We start from the raw sequence: 17,633 nt of genomic DNA on the forward strand, positions 1-17,633 counted from the left end.
CATCCTCGTACTTCTAGGAATATTATAAAAAAAGAATCAGACAAATCGGTGAAGCCGTTTTCATGTTATGTCGTGACAACGGAAAATGGGTTTCATTTTTATATATATAGATAAGATGCCTTTTCCAAACAAAATTAGTATTACTACGTATTAAGTGATTTTACTTCGTGGCTTAAATACGCAGAACACGGTTCGATTTCAAGCGACACAATGATTATTATAGATTACAATTGGCCTCCCACCTGAATTACGATTATAATCATACTTATTATAAAAAAAGAAGCGTACTACGCAATTTAATTTACAAGTGCCACTCAATGTAAATATGCCTACATTCTTTTAAAACATTAGCGAAGATATTCCATTTTTGCATGGCCGTCGTGAACGAAATTTTCACTTACACTCAACGTTATTAAAAATACATAAGCTGTAAAGAAAATTACAAAACTGTTCCTACCTCATATTGCATAATGAGATTGAATTAGAAGCAAATAAAACGAAATTTCAGTTATAATAACTTATTTTCATGATTTTATTTTTTAAATCTTCACACCTTTTTCCCGAACGGGTAGGCAGAGTCCACAGATCTCCACTTGCTATAGTCTTGACATGCCTCTCTCGCTTCATGCACTTATATCATTCACCATTCATGCTCGTCGGTTAACTTGTCCCATATCTAGGACGTCCTGAGATTATTGACCCCCCCCCATGTAACGCGCCGTAACGTTTTTCTGTACCCAAGTATAGTAAAACGTTTAGTGACCACCTAGTGACTCTTTATACCTAAAAGTTAACATTATGTGGTGTAAAGTACTGGAAAGTCGAAAATAATATTAACAATAACGCGTAATTCAATCCCCGCCCCGTATCGTAACGTTTTACCCCCCCCCAAATTTCATCCGTTTTACGTGACTAAACCACCTAAGCGTTAATAATAATAATAATTTATTTGCAAGAATATGGTACAAGAGTCAGTATATTCTGCCCCACATAATAGCATGCAAATTTGTCCTAAAATGAATTTTACATAGAAATTCCACACATTCCTACTCGTATCCTTGTCATTACGTCCTTTTTTAACCCACACTGCCCATGTATCTCACAATTACTTATCCTATCACGCAATGTTACACACAAATTAACGCTCTCAATTCCACGGCATTTATTCTACATTCAGTCTCTCTTTGCCACACTCAACATTCACTAACGTATGTTATATTAACGTTGGGATAAGCACTCTCCTATGTACGACCAGTCGAGCCGCGATTTCTTGGTAAAACATAAAGGCATTCAATAAAAGGAAGTAACGCTCTATTTACTCTATTCCCAGTATTATCGTCTTTATCATCGTCATACTTTTCATCCGATTGAACATACCAACATAAGCCTAAGAACACGAGAAGAACTTATCCACTTGTTCCACATTTTCTTCATCTTTCAGAATATCTCCTAATGACACCTCTTTTAAACCATTAATCATTTAACGGTTTTGAATGTTTTAAAGCAATATTGTTCAGGAAGACACTGCCACGTCCAGTTGATAGATAACTATTTGATATTATGAAGCCTATTAAAATATTGTGATATTAACGCTCTCTATTGTTTGAAATTTGTATTTGCAAGATTACAACTAAACATCTATACCCACTAACATCTGCCACTACAGCCTTGCGATTCTGTAACTCACTTTTCGAACTCACACAGCATTCTTCACTGGCATTCTGATAAACAATCAACTACAAGCTCCCACCTTATCAGAATGCCAAATCATAAACTGCCTGTTTGACGACTGATTTGAGCGCAACCGCCGCTGTGAAAACCGCTGTGTGAGTTCGAAAAGTGAGTTACAGAATTGCAAGGCAGAGATTAAAATATAACCTAATATGTCTTGACGATCAGAATGGTATAATTTAGAAAACAAATCAATATAAGATGATCTATCACCCGTCCGTCGCGTCCAAGCACCCGTATGGTAAGGTGAGATAGTCAGCACGCAAAATCCCGTCCTATCAAAAATTAAATCAGGTGATGTAGTCGCAAAATATATAGCGCGCAAAATTCTCTTAAAATTGAATTTCGAATACATTTTTTAAATTATATTTGTACCATTACCCGCGCAGCCTTTTTATTGCGCTGCAGAAAATTGCTGTGGCTGATTTTTATACGAATATTACACACTAGGCAGGAATTGTATACAGTACAATATTGACGTTCTCTCTCTCTCTTCAGTCGGTACCTCATGTCTGAGCGTCGTGGTCAGCAAGTAAACATTTGGAGGGGACAAATGTGTTTCCACAGGTTTCTGTCCAGCGCTTCTCTTAGGCCTACAACGCACTAGCGGTTGGCCGCGATGCGGTGTGCCGCTGCGGTAGGCCGCGGTATATACGGTCTGCCGTATTCCGGCTAACCGTCCCTATTGCGGTCTGCCGCAATCGTCACTCGTCAGTGCTTCTTGAAATATTGCACATGATGGACGTTGAAGAAGTTGCGGCAGTTATTTATTTATGTCATCGTAGAAAATATCGTCAAAAAAACTCTGCGTAGTGTCTAGCTCAAGGAACAAGCGATGACGGACACGGTATTTGCGGCTAACCGCGCCGAGTGCGTGGAGGGGATGGGGCGCGCCGCATCATTCAACCGATGCGGCTCGTCGCAGCTCCAGAACAACCGGAGCGGTTGACGGTTGTCCGCAAATCAGTGCGTCGTTATCGTGCGGTTTCATGTAATGTGCGGCCTACCGCAGCGACACACCGCATCGCGGCCAGCCGCTAGTGCGTTGTAGGCCTTACTACTATTATTACTACTGTAGTAATACAGTGTATAGTTTTGACGACGATGATTTTTTCACGGCCACGCCTTCTTTGAATTGATTTTTTTTACTTTGTTTTTAATTACCCACATAACCGATCTACTTGTCCCGAGGTCCATTCTCGGGAAAATAATCAATCCACTTGCGAGTTTCTGCCTCGATCCTATTACGAATTCACTTCACGGGCTCACGGAAAGTTCTATAAGCGTACAAAACTTTAATACAAATTATAAGATATTCAATGTTAATAGATGTAATTTAGTAGGTAGCAACTTTTGGCTATCGACTGTTTATTTAACATTTCAACAAGAATTTTAAACTTTTTCCAAGTTTACTAGGACTATTACCATAAAAGCTTTAAGCAATCTTTTTATAAATCTAAAAATTCGACTCCTACCACTAATTTGTTATCCTAAAGTTGTTCAGAACTAATGGCTGGTTTATCAAAGTCCTCTTCTCTTGAGTCAAGGACGTCCAAGTAAAAAAGGCAGATCTTGAGACCAATTTCAATTTATTTGTGAATTTCGTCTTTTGTCTACGGTTATTATAATAAAAAAATATCCTAACATATTAAACTTAAACTTTTTACTTAACTTAAATAAAATCGATTCTTTTTGTAACGGTGCAGAGACCTGATGTTAAGAAATACCGCCGCCCATGCACATTTCCAGGAGGCTCGCAAGTGTCTTGTCGGCCTTTGAAGACTTCACAACCAGTAATTTATTATTAGTTCTAAAGACTAGTATTTCAAAGTCGTGTAGGGACACTTACAATCCGAGGCTACAATGACAGGGATGACGTCATACCCTGAAACGCGCTAACAAAGTTACGCTAATGACTCACGAAGCGGTTTTCACCCGCGGAATTTTCAAAAGCCACGAGAGCGGAGTTTTTTGCGGTTACGATTATCGCTCGCAAACTTGGCGGTTGATGATCGCAATACGGGCGGTTGAACAATCAGTTGAGTTCCAGACCACCATGGACACACACCAGAAACGAGCTGTTGCGTTATACTTACTTCACAGAAGAACTCAAAAAAAGAAGGCCAAATGGTTCTGGGTGCACCCACTGAATGCGGAAAGAGATATTTATGGATTATTTGTTACTCTTATTAATGAGTTAAAGAAGGATGAAGAAAAGTTCCTTAATTATTTTTCGAATTCCACTGCGGTCGCCCGCCAACCGTTCGCAGAGCGCGCGGGAACAACCCGCCGCAACTGCAGGACCGCGACCCGCGCCCGCCGGTACAAGATGACCGCCGGTGCAGCGGCACCCGCAAACAATCGCACACGCCGCGAGCGTGAAACGCGTCGTGAGCTTCAATTTTTTACATAAATATCTGTATTCAACAAAGACTGCGGGCAAGCAACGGCGGGCGCGGGTGAAAACCGCCTCGTGAGTACTTAGCGTTACTACGACGGCTGATACTAAGGCCGGCCAGACAGTGATTAGACAGGTCAAGTATCCTTCCTTTACGTCGGAGGATGTGCACAACATCCTTCCTCCACAGACGTCTTCTCTTCAATCAAGAACGTGAAACGTCAATATTTGAAAAAGGTTTCATTACTAAAAGTGAACATATATAAAGTAATTAAGACCCTTGGTCCGTGGGTTCCTACGCTTTAAGTCTTTTTAAAGAAATATCAAAAAGGTTAGTTGACATCACAGGAGACCGAAGATCTGGCAGCTACCTCGGACAAAGAATTAGTCTAGCAATTCAAAGGGGGAACGCTGCCAGTATCTTCGGAACCTTGCCTAAAGGGACTCCTTTTAATGATATATTTTAGTTTATGTTAAGGTTAGTTATTTATTTTAATAATATATATTTTTTTTATATAAACGTATATAGACAATATGACAATGTTTTATGCACAAATAAATTATTCATTTATTACGAGTTATATTGCTTAATAATGTACAAATATATATCATTATATGTACTTAATAAATTTATAAAATAAAAATTATACTTGTGCTCTTTGAAGATATATATAATAAATATAATAAATCTCTTAACCTTTTTTGGATTTGGACCTTTATCAATACTAAATCATAATAGCCTTCATTGTGTGCTATAACATAAAAGTAAAGTGCCAAAATATTCCATTTATATTGTTTGGAATGTAAAGTAGAATTAAATCTTTTCGTTCCAAGCTCTAAAAATTCCATTGTAAGCCGCAATTTTTTGCTCTTAACTGAGGTACTTACATAATTGTGACAAAAGGGTTCTTAGTGGTAAGTTATTCTTAGCATATTTAAAACAATTTAAACTGCTTCAAGGCACACAAATATTTTTTTGATGTGAAACTTCTTTATCGGGGTTGGAAAAAAATTTAGTGTAACATTTTTCCGTTACGCGCCATGTTGCTTTTTGAAGTCAAACTTCTTTATCGGCGTTAAAATATGACATATAGTATGTTTTTGACTTTGAAGTTTGACAACGGATTACATTTTCGAAGTAAAACTTCTTTATCGGTTTTAAAATATGACATAGGTATAGTATGTTTTTGACTTTGAAGTTTGACAACGGATTACATTTTCCACTTAAAATTTGCTAATCGCAATTTGCAGCAATTAATTTGTAAATTGTATGCTAGGCAGTATCAAAATTTACTGTGTTTAAAGAAATAGTTATTTAACTAAATTATATTTTACATTAACTATTATATTTTATATAACTATTAATTATAATATATAATAACGATAACAATCATAGTAATAATTCTATTACAATTAATGAAATTCTGTAATAATCTTAGTAGTAATAAGGTAAAATGAAATATGTAATTGTATTTGTATTCATGACTATGATAAGAAAAGCCTTTTGTTAAACTTTATTTAACCAATTTCGTTAAGTTGCATATAGTAGATCATTTTTCGAAAAATAAGGTCATAAAGAAGTTTCACTTCTTACGTGTGTACACCTAGTACACGCACACATTTTTTTTTCTAAAGAGTCAGCCCGATTCTTTATAAAACTAAATAGGTCTTCTTATTCTTATAGTGCCATGCCGCGCTTCTGAACAATGAGTTGGTGCTGTTCACAAATTACCTTTTTTGTTTTAGTTTCGAAATTTGAAAAAATCCGTCGAAATGCTGTCAATCCTCCTACAAGGCATACAAATATTTTTTTTCTAGAATCAGCCCGATTCTTTATAAAACTAAATAGGTCTTCTTATGAAGGCGAAGGCGATCATCATGGCTACTTTAATTTTGGATGCCGCGCCTTTGAACAATGACTTGGTGCTGTTCCAAAGAAATTGCTAAATAACAAACTAATAATTGGGTAAAAAGCAGTCTAGTTTGATGTGCTTTAAAAGCGTGTGTTCCCCTACTTTAATACAATAACAATGGCTAAACAGCTCTTAACAGAAACTAGTTTTAAAATTACAACTCGCACACAGCTAAGAGATCAAAAATTCATTGGGTCTTGCATACAAATTATATAAAACAGTAATGTTCTTAGCTTTTGTAAAACAGAGTATATTTTATTCACGTGTAAGGACTTTCTTTAAATTTCACTTGTACTTGACCCTAACGTAAGTAGGATAGCTGTTAAACTTGTTACGCCGTTACGAAATAAATTTTGTTCCGGCATTAAACTTACCCAAAGAATCCCCTAAGGTCGTTTGAAGGGTGCAAAATCCTCATCTAAGGTCGCGCTATGCCATTCAAAGCTTAAATAAGGAAACGCTAGATGATTTAACCTTTAAGGTTTATTTTTGGAATACAAATAGACGATAATGTTGAAAATAATTTGTAGGTTTTTAGCATTCTTTATATTCCAAATTTAAGTAAATTGAATGTATATGGATGATTTCATCATATTCGTGAAACCTGTACTTAATACTAAAAAGTGTACTTTCATCTAAACCTAAAATCCTGAAAGGAAGGTGGCTTTTATATACTAAAAATTAAATAGTTATATATTATACTAGCGGACCCGACAGACGTTGTCCTGTCTTAACTATGAATATTGATTTCAAATTGGTATAATTAATTAGAAAATATTTCAGAAACAAAGTGTTTATTATTCTAATGCTTTATGGTATACTACATTCTTTGTTTGTTTTTCTGGCTCGCATATTATTATATTATCAATATAATAACTCCGATCGAAGCATTTATTTTAAGCGATATTCATTCATTTTTATATATATAGACTAGCGGACCTGACAGACGTTGTCCTGCATTGGATATTACACAAAGTATGGAAGTACCTTCTGCAGCGCCACCTGCCGGGCTGATTTGTGAATCTAAACCATTCCCAGATCCCCTTGAACACACACAAAAAATTTCATCAAAATCGGTCCAGTCGTTTGAGAGAAGTTCAGTGACATACACACTCACAGAAGAATTATATATATAAAGATTACTTATGTCCTTTGTTGAAAACAAACGCGGAGACAATTGTTGTCATAAAGCTTATAAAAGCTAATAAATAAATAACGTTGCGAAAGGTTGGATGATGGTAGAACTACAGATAGGCTGGTAAGTGCAAGGAAGGCACTGGATGCACTGCATGGGAAACCGGTTATGCTGGAAATATAGGTGAGAAGCCTATGTCCCGTAATGGACGGCGACAGGCTAGAACAAGAACGAGTCTGGCTGCTTAACCATGCAACTTTAAACGCTGACGCTGTGCGTTCAAACGCCGCTTGTGCACTAATAGTTTTCTAACATTTAATAATAATAGGTTAAAATAGAGTGGTAACTGTGGTATATTTTAAATGTGAGTAAAACAAAATTCCGTAACAAAAGGGCGTGGCTTATTCTGATTCACTTTGCTTCCGTTTGAAGCAATTATTTTACAAAAACTTGAATCTGGGATATTGAATTCCGCATTAATTACTTATCTCTCTTTTATTAAATTTGTAGTAAAGAAATTGGATAGGTCAATTAATAACAGGAAATATAATTACCTTTGAAGAAGGAGAAGAATATATCACAGAAAGTGATTCAATTTATTATATTATTCAGTATTTAAGCCATTACATAGACATATTTACATAAAACTCGAAATATTTGAATATTTCAAATTAGAACCCACACCATCACTTATTTTTTTGAAATCGGTGCATTTTTGAATTTTTTTTACAAACAAACAAAAATACAAATCAAGTTTTAATATTAATAAAAAAGGTGTAATTTTAAGCATTCGTGGGTTAAAATAAAATTTATTTATGTTTAACTAAAACGAACAGTCACGGTAACGCCGAAGCGACGTTGAAATTATGTGATTTTTTCGCGTTTAGAATCTCTAAAAAATATTAAATGTATTATAAAGTATGGGGTTTTGAAATTAGCTTTGAAGTTCTATGGAGTTTCCTAACTTTATGTGTTTCCGTTCGTGTTTGCTAAAAGATGGACGACCACGAACAAATTGTTAAAAAGGGTCCACCAACTGCTCTTTTTAAAGGAAGGATGTTCCTAATTAATGTTCTTTGTTTGTTTATGTTAAAAGATACTTTTCGGGCTATGTGACAAATGCTTAGAATAAATTAAAGCTTTCAAACATTGCAGCGGTGCTTAAATTGGTACGAAGTTAATTATATTGTCTACAATATAATCTACTACAACCAAAATTTTTTAAAACAGAACAAAGATATCGGAACTCATAGAACAGTTATGAAACACTTATTTCTGAAGGCATCTATAATTAGATAACCAAATTACAATTTTTTTCACTCAAGAGTCACTGTTAATGTTTCAAAATGTTTTTGGAGTTTACTCCTTAAGAAACGATTTGAGTTATAAGGCCCGGTACGGAAATTTTATGAGGAGTAAAATCAAGTGTAACACGAAAAGTTGAGGCGTTATGTGTAACACGAAAAGTTGAGGCGTTATGTAGAAAGAGGCAAACATATATATCTGTAGGATTGAACGTGTAAAAGAATGAGATGGAATACATTACACAGACTTTTCTATTTTGAATTCACGTTTTGATTTTCTAGCGTGCCATAGAGTTTTGTCAATAGTAATGTTCAGTGAAATTAAAGCTAAAAAGATTGTTCATTCTTATTCTTCTCTTACTATAAAGGTAACTTTGGTCACAGAAAGAAAATCCTATTTGGGCATAGATGTTGTAGGTACGTTTTATTACTACTACAAACATTTATATTATAAAAAACATATATTCTTACCAGCTTTAGTATGAAAATATGGTCGACAGCCACAAAACATTATCGCCATCTTTGTTTATTAATACAATAATTTATTTTCAGAGTGACCCTGAGCAACTGTATGGGTATGGGCAAGAGGCCCTATGTCCCCCCATGGTGGGGCCAGCTTGCTTGGTTTGTCGTCTTCGCTATTATGTTGCTGCTTGCTGTACTGGGAAATACTCTTGTCATTTGGATTGTCTTAGGTAAGTTGCTCATACTCAAACACTTTATGACAAATTACTGAAATGTCCTCGGGGTAGACACAATTGTCTCTTGTGCTGCGACATGAATAAATAGAGCATTATTCCACACAGTTCTTGTGCAAATTGCATTTATACGACATTTACTACCCACCGTCGTTCTACAACTGAGTGTTTTAAGGGATTTTGCCGCGAATCAATACTTATAAAGTAACTAGCTGCTTCCGCGAACTCCGTTTCTCCTTAATACCTACCTTTTTAGTACATACCAACATGGAACATTTTGCTATGCCACCCCAGAGACTGTTCGGTTTTCCGGACAGAAACTTTTTAGGTTTTTCCGTGATTTTTCTCTATATAACCCTATAATGAGTTCAAGTTATAACTTCTAACAAAATAAGGGGTTGATTGTAGAGGGTAGAAATTAAGGGTTGTATGTATGTTTGTATGCTGTATCTTAAAAAAAAAATCAAAAAATATTGTCTAAAAAATAAAAATAAAAATTTCGGTTGGACACCCCTTATCACTTAGGGGTTTTAAAGATAAATAGTAGCCGATTCTCAGACTTACTGAACATGCATTAAAAAAATCATAAGAATCGGTCGAGCCGTTTCGGGGGAGTATGGGAACGAACATTGTGACACGAGAATTTTATATAAAGTACTAGCTGACCGGGCAAACGTCGTTTTGCCATGTATATCATTTATAATAAAAAAATAGGGGTTGATCGTAGAGGGGTGACAATTAAGGGTTGTATGTATTTTTTGATGCTGTATCATAAAAAAATAAAAATTTAAAATTTTGTCTAAAAAATAAAAAATAAAATTTAGGGGTTGACTACCCATAACATTTAGGGGGATGAAAAATAGATGTTGGCCGATACTCATAGATACCGGATAAGCACAAAAAATTTCATCAAAATCGGTCGAGCCGTTTCGGGGGAGTATGGGAACATTGTGACACGAGAATTTTATATAAAGTAATAATCAATTAGAGTCCTTCAAGAAAGGAGCGTCCCAATTCTTACAACTCGCGAACCCGTTCAAAATCAAACATGTCTACTGTCTAGGCCAAAACGTAAACAACACAGTAAAACAAACCATTGATTTACAAACGCGTTTAAGAGTAAAAAACTTGACTTTAGCTTTATATGAGTTTCCATTAGATTAAACAATACGTGAGGAGAAGCTGTTATCAACTGGTTCTAACACCATAAACGTAACGACATTGAACAGTTTACTACTCCAGTAACGATATTAAACTAGAATGTGCGGAGATAAAACGGAAATAATAAAATGCTTTCTTTACAAGCCTGTAAGGAAGTAATTTTGGGATCAGCGTCGAAAAATTTACGCATCGCGTAAATCCAAATGTAACAGTAATTGCTTTGGTATAGCTTGTTTTGGGTTTTAACAACCTTTATTCTTTTAAAATTTCCTGACAGAGTTTTCTGAATAAACATATTGCATTGGTGTATATGGTGATAGTTTCAAGTGTGTATTTACTTCAATCATAATTTATACTATGTGGTGCAGAGAAATGCATGTTTTATTATGAACATAAATTTATTTAAAACAGTAAAAACGCTTTAAAAAGTTGTAAATAACAATATTTTTTGTATCGATTGGCCTCGTTGTATAAGAGAACGGTATGAAACGTTAGTTTATTTACATATGGGTATATTTTTTTTAAAGTTGGTGTTAAAATCAATTTGCATTACAGTCTTCGAGCTATGACCGACAAAAAAAAATCACGATTCATCAACCTATTGAATAGAATTTCTGTCGGTTAAAATACGTGGCAATTAAAAGAGTTGCCAGTTCTTCTCGTCCGTCCTTTGATTTGAGATCGGGCAATATTGTTGACGATATCTACCTTTACTCATTAATTATACCTTGATTTGTATAGTCTCATGAACTAAGGCAAATGAAAGTAAATATAGATCATTATTAGACATTTCATGTCCCACATAGTAAGCATTCTTGTCATTAAAGTAACCGTCGAAGAAAGATCAATACTTGGTACTAAAGGTTAACGAAAGTATAACCCGGCGATGTTAAATTCGATTCTCAGCCAAATGGTCACATATTGACTTACCGTAAACAAGATAAAACATATGCAGAAATGTGCCCAGATACGGGTCGTTATTACCAAGATTAAATATCACCCGAAAATAAATCGAAAAGCTTCATTATAGTACTGACATTTTAAGAAACTGACAGCTCTTATCGCTCAATTAAGCTGTTTAGATTTCAACAATCATTTCTTTTACTTGGCACTTTATCAGAAAATTGATGAATGGCTTAATTCGCGCAAGCAGGGAATAGATATCTTGTAATTTGATTAATATTTATGTACATACTTATTTCCCACTAGCGATCAATCCTGGCTTCTGGATATTACTTAGGGATAGAATATAGAATTTTCAAAATCGATGACGTAGTTTTTGAATTTTTCAAAGAATTTTACTTGTTTATAATGCTAGACTAGAGCTATAAGTTATGCTTTGAAAATCAATGAAATCCATGCAATCGTTATATATTTACACTTTAATTTTTTTTCACTGATATATTCATATTATGTCATACACAGCGCATTTGAAAAATTGATAATAATATATATACTATATAGTCTAAAATTGTCCATACCACGATACTGTCTGTACCATATATACGAGGAATTATGTAATAACAAAGACAATGTACTAATAAAATTTTGGGTGTATAACTGTATAAGGGTGTGTGCGTTTTTATGTATTCTATAAACCATGATTTGCTTATGTCCTTCGACAATACGCGGAAAAAATATAGAATAAGTCAAGAGTCCCCTACTCATTAAATAGATTTACGATACGTGTATGTACATAATGTGGAGCATAGTAATGTATATTATACAAATAAAATATACAATAAACTTAATAAGTACAAACCAAATTGCAAAAGCATAAATTAGAATACCGAACCGACAATTTTCGAAAATAAATAACAGTTTAACAGTCACACAGAACAGAATTCGATAATTTTAAAGAAGCTCGCATTTTAATTCTTAGCTTTTCATCTGACGTGAAACTTTTCAATTACTTTTCATCTTAGAAAAGATTCAAAACCGATAACTAACACTTTAGCCAACTCCATTTAATTCTAGAGGAAGTCTCATAATTGTGTTAGTTCGAGCATCCGCCCCAGATAGTGTGCAGAAGTTATTCCTATGCAAATTGCAGATGATAATTTCTGAGCGCTAACTTAATACAATGTGATTTAAATTAATAAATTTTATTTTAAATACCTCTTGGCAATATTACGGGTTTGCATGCTGCAGGTATTACCATCTTTGTGAGAGGCTGGTGCCTATAATAGGACTTTAAAAGCTTTCCATTGCGGACGGAAAATATACAAAAACATGACTACATACTAAAGTAAATACAATACTATGAGTAAACTAAAGTAATAAACAATACTAAAATAGGATTGACTTTTAAAGAAAAAACTTTTTAACCGGATTAAAGTTATGTATTATTATAAATTTACATCAACATAATTTTAAATTTATCCGACGTTTCGCGTGCTTTACAGCGTGCGTGGTCAAGGTGACTGAAGACAAAAGGTGTTGGATGTCAAAAAGTATCACAGCTGTAGAGAAAGTTGCATTATCTGTATTTATTTCCCCGGAGTTGGTATCGACTAAAAGATGGAGGGTTTTGGCAAAAATTGCTCACGGTGACCCCTATTTTCGCGGATTGTTTTTCTTGAGATTTTAATTTGGATATTATTGGATCCCAGGTGTTTGACAATTTTAGGCCGTCTTCTCTATTGAAATTGGGGTGTTTGGCTTCGCGTACCAATCTTGGGAAGAATCTTGGTACGCGAAATTATATACGCGTAAATTTATAATAATACATAACTTTAATCCGGTTAAAAAGCTTTTTCTTTAAATGTGTAAAGGTTATGTCAATAAAAGACAATACTGGGATTGACTTAAACAAAAATATGCAATAACTTTAATACATTTACCTAAAATTCAAAAATATTTCCTTTGGATCATTAGAAGGTTATTGACGTTCGTATGTTTATTAGAAACTCATTTTTTATTATTTTTTTTTATTATGGAACATAAGATACATGTATCACTTATTCCACGTCATTACATTTGAATTTGTAGGCATCCCTATTCATCGGCAAAAAGTGTACTTGCCTTCGTTCGTGTGTAAACAGGAAATATATTCAGTCAAATGTCACTAATGCTGTATCAAAGAATTGACTAAATCTGTTCAGAATTTCAATATTACTGCTTACAAATAATGTATAAGCTTCTTTATAACGGTGATATCTAGGTCTTAAGGGTCAGACTTAAGACTAAGCGCTCTATATATGGCTATTATAATCGCTGTAGTTAAGGAAACAACTACATGTAAAGCAGATTTCTCACTCTACACTGATTTTCTTAAACCTAAGTGTAATTAATATGTTAATAACTTCTTGGAGTAACTATGATAACGAATTTGGTAGCTATACCTTGTTAAAACCATGGATTAAACTGAAGACGAACTTGAGTTGGATTTTGCACTAAATGTTGCGTATTTTATTTCGTACATATTATTTTTTTATAACATTGGGCAAACGCAAACGGGCAGGAGACTCAACTAATGTTGAGTGATACCGCCCATATACACTCACAATGCCAGAGCGCTCGCAAGTGCGTTGCCGGCCTTTAAATTGTATTTACATCTTGTTTTCCTTTAAAATAATCTACTTAATCTAAGTTTACTCCTTTCGTAAAGATATAATTTTATTCACTACCAAATAGTTAAATAATTTTGTAGTGAAGATAAAGTTTCTCTAATAATAGAATAAATTATTTATATTCAAAAAGTATGTAAAGTTTCAATCTTGATTCGTTTGATGATCGTTATTTAATAAATTAAAATATAACGGGCAAAGTAGAATGAACAAAATGATACAAATATGTGTTTCTGGCTTCGTAAACACGTATTATCTTTTATAAACATAAATACTATAAAGGTATTACTAAACTTCATGCGACACCAAAATACATATTGTGTTCAAATTAATAATCATAAGCGACCGTATTCAGTTAGGAAGCTATACAACTAATAATTTGTAATGGTCTTAGAAACTTGGTCCGTGTTGTATAAACTTTCGAACTTACCTAATATTTTAGGCAATGTTTCGTTTTCATATACGTTCCTTACAAGCCTTTTGGTAAATAATACAGTAAAAGTGATCTTTAAGGCCCTATCCTAGCACGAATTGCTGTGTCAGTGTCTCGGGGTGGACTGCGGTGCGCAGAGAGGCGCGTCGCGTCGGCCCGTATTATAACAATTAGTTATGTAAAACATTAAATTAATGTGATTTTATCATTTTTTTTTTTCTGAAATGGATTACTTGGCTTGCTATTAAATATATCGTGTAAATTTTAAAATTATGTTCTATATACATTTTCGTCATAAAATGAATTCAAAGTGTTAAAAATTGGCTATGTTTGGATTTTTTTTTTATCGAGCGAAGTTATTTATATCGTGTATCGATCTTTCAAAATGGATACATAAACTACTCAACTCCACCATATATTTTTTCCATTCGCCCTACTTCAAGTAACGATGACGAAAAATGGAAAGAAACAATGTACTTTTTTGGAGTTTAGCGATAGGATAGGCCCTTAATTATCGTTTATGGTTAAAAGATAGACTGGCACGATGGCCGATAAGTAAGGATAACCCATATTTCAAGGGACCATGACTATTGTAACCAGACTTTTAAAACTACACTGTTTTTTTAATTTGTCTTTTTATTACACATTGTAATGATAATTTATACTATCCCGCTAGTTGCTAATAGTTGATTGCAGTAATGTTTTCATAAAATCCCGTAACCAGGAAAACATTGAAATTATTTTGAATCGAGTGCTTTTTACTAAATTTAATTCGCTCTGTTCTCCAATTTTTGTTTACTTTAGTTAATTGGCAACACTGCGACACCCTATAACTTTTACTAAAGTTGGCAATGCTCAAAAATTTAAGAGATTAAAAATTGTTTATCAAATTACTAAATGTTAATTTAAAATACTACATTAATAACTTATAAAGGACCTTGCTATCGTATTGTTGGAATAAATGTATAACTTTACATTCTAAATAATAAAAGAAGTATCCTAAAGCAATTGCAAAGACTAAAATATGTCTATTTTCATTACTATTCTCTCTATTAAATCTGACAGACGAGAATACGTCTAAGACAAGTCAAGTGTCAAATTTGAGTGAAAAACTGACAAGCGCGTTTTGGCGGGAACGATAACATTGTAGTTACGTCAAAATGACTTGTAATGCATATGGCATATAACTTATTAATTATAGGTTTTGTTTAAAAAAAAAATACATATTTAAAATTTTTGATTGTTTAAAATATTGGTGTATAACAATCTAACTAAGTTCTCATTTACAACTATATAATTACAAAATAATTTTATTATATTCATTTAATAATCTAAACTTATAATAAAATCTTAAAATAACTTGGGCACCTATCAATATAAAGCTAACTTATAATCGCTACCAAGGTGACATATTCATACAGCCACTCAGGGTCGCTTATTATGTTAACAATTATGAATAAAAAACAATAATATGTTCACCATCTATGTTATGGATTGCATCTATGCAATTACTTAAACTTTTATTTATAGACCAATACGTAGCGGTAACGACTTTAAATTCGGTCGCCCGAATTTGATGATACTGATTAAGCAGGAGTTTCGGGGGACCTTGATTGGAATTGATTTTTCATGCTAAAAAACAATCGATTAATTTACCGAGAATGTCAAATCTCTTATAACCAATAGAAAAGTAGAAAATGTCGGATTGTTTACAAATTTCAATACATTACACAAAACTTTAATTTTTTTTTTTAAATTTAGACGCATTTCCGGCAGCAAAAAACACTTGGAGGTGTTCTAATGAAGGTCCCCCGAGACTCCTGCATAATCAGTATCATCATGTTTGGGCGACCGATTTTAAAGTCCAACCCATCGTAGCTATATCGTAATAGCATCGTATCGTTTTATATTAAACAATTACAGATAATTCAATTGATGACTGCATATATACGTATAATGTAATAATACATTAGCTTATAGGTTCTCTCCCATAAAGCCCATAAATAAATTAGACTAAAACGAATTAACATTTTCAGCTCACCGTCGTATGCGTACAGTGACGAACTGTTTCCTCGTGAATCTGGCTGTGGCAGATCTTCTAATGGCAACGCTCAACGGAGCACCGAACTTCGTGTTTTTGGTCACCGCACATTGGCCCTTTGGTGCTGTGACCTGCACAGCAAGCAATTTCACGGCGAACCTTACTGTATCGGCTGGAGTATTCACACTTGTCGCCATTACTGTTGACAGGTAACGCGCTTCTGATATTAAACTGTTTTATTTTATTCAGCTAGTGTTGGTGCATCAGCGTGCGACTCTCATCCCTGAGGTCGTAGGTTCGAATCCCGCGAACTAACACTTTACAGTGAAGGAAAACGGTATGCCTTAGCCCCAAAAAGTTGATGACCAGTGTCAGTCACACACGTCTTGCATATTAAGAAAAAAACAAATGATCACGATATTAATACAAGTCTCAGACCTAAAAGGTTGTTATTTTATTAACTAATTTGCCATATTATGTTTAAACATAAACAAGAGCAAAGTTGTTCTCGGTCTCAGAGGATTTTGATAGTTGGGAGAAATAAATTGCACTTGCCTTTGACAGTATTGCGGTCTCAAATTATAATAGCTGAAACTGAACGATAACTTTATTTCAAATATTTCGTTTCAAAACTATTTGTTAACCACAGACTGTAAGTAAATTGTATTCTCAGCGGTAAAAGTCGAAGGGAAAAAGTTTTACAATTTGATTAAAAATAAATAAATTTTATGCTTTTATTATTTTCTTTTAAATATTTACCTACCTTCTTATACTTAGAATTCCTTGAATTTCTGCATAAAGTATGTTTCATTTACTTTACTTAAAAAGCTTAAAGAAGGACAACATAGTTTTATCTGCAATCGTTAATTTCACAACACCAAGACAAGATTTATGATTAAATATTTAATTAATACGAAAATATTTCAACATCATTAGCAAGCAATGATATTAAAGAAAGTAACCACAAGATCGTTATCATTAAATTAAAGTATTATTCATCCGTAAATTGCTTTCCTAACAGTCGTATTAAACAAATCGTCCTTGAGCTATATTTGCGCATTCCCACCGTACAACGGGGGGTGAAGCAACGGAGTTTTCATTCTATGTGCACCATTAATGGCGGAAACACATTATTAAAACGCCACTCGACGCAACGTGTGCATCGTGCACATTACCAACTCGCAAAACCACGACACGCTTGCAAATTCAGAAGTCATTTAGCTGACAATAGTGAAGGTGTATACTGTATA

At 34.0% G+C, this 17,633-nt stretch overlaps 1 protein-coding gene across 1 annotated transcript in view; it reads left to right on the top strand.

Annotated features, from left to right (window-relative positions):
* LOC125061008 (tachykinin-like peptides receptor 86C) overlaps positions 1 to 17,633 on the top strand; it is a 63,608-nt gene that overhangs the window by 8,921 nt on the left and 37,054 nt on the right. Inside the window, exons 3-4 of the mRNA XM_047666148.1 lie at positions 9,034 to 9,176; positions 16,379 to 16,592. Coding sequence (XP_047522104.1) covers positions 9,034 to 9,176; positions 16,379 to 16,592 — 357 coding nt within the window. The remainder of the gene's footprint in view (positions 1 to 9,033; positions 9,177 to 16,378; positions 16,593 to 17,633) is intronic.

This window comes from Pieris napi, chromosome 22 (genome assembly GCF_905475465.1).
Source record: "Pieris napi chromosome 22, ilPieNapi1.2, whole genome shotgun sequence".
NCBI lineage: Eukaryota > Metazoa > Arthropoda > Insecta > Lepidoptera > Pieridae > Pieris > Pieris napi.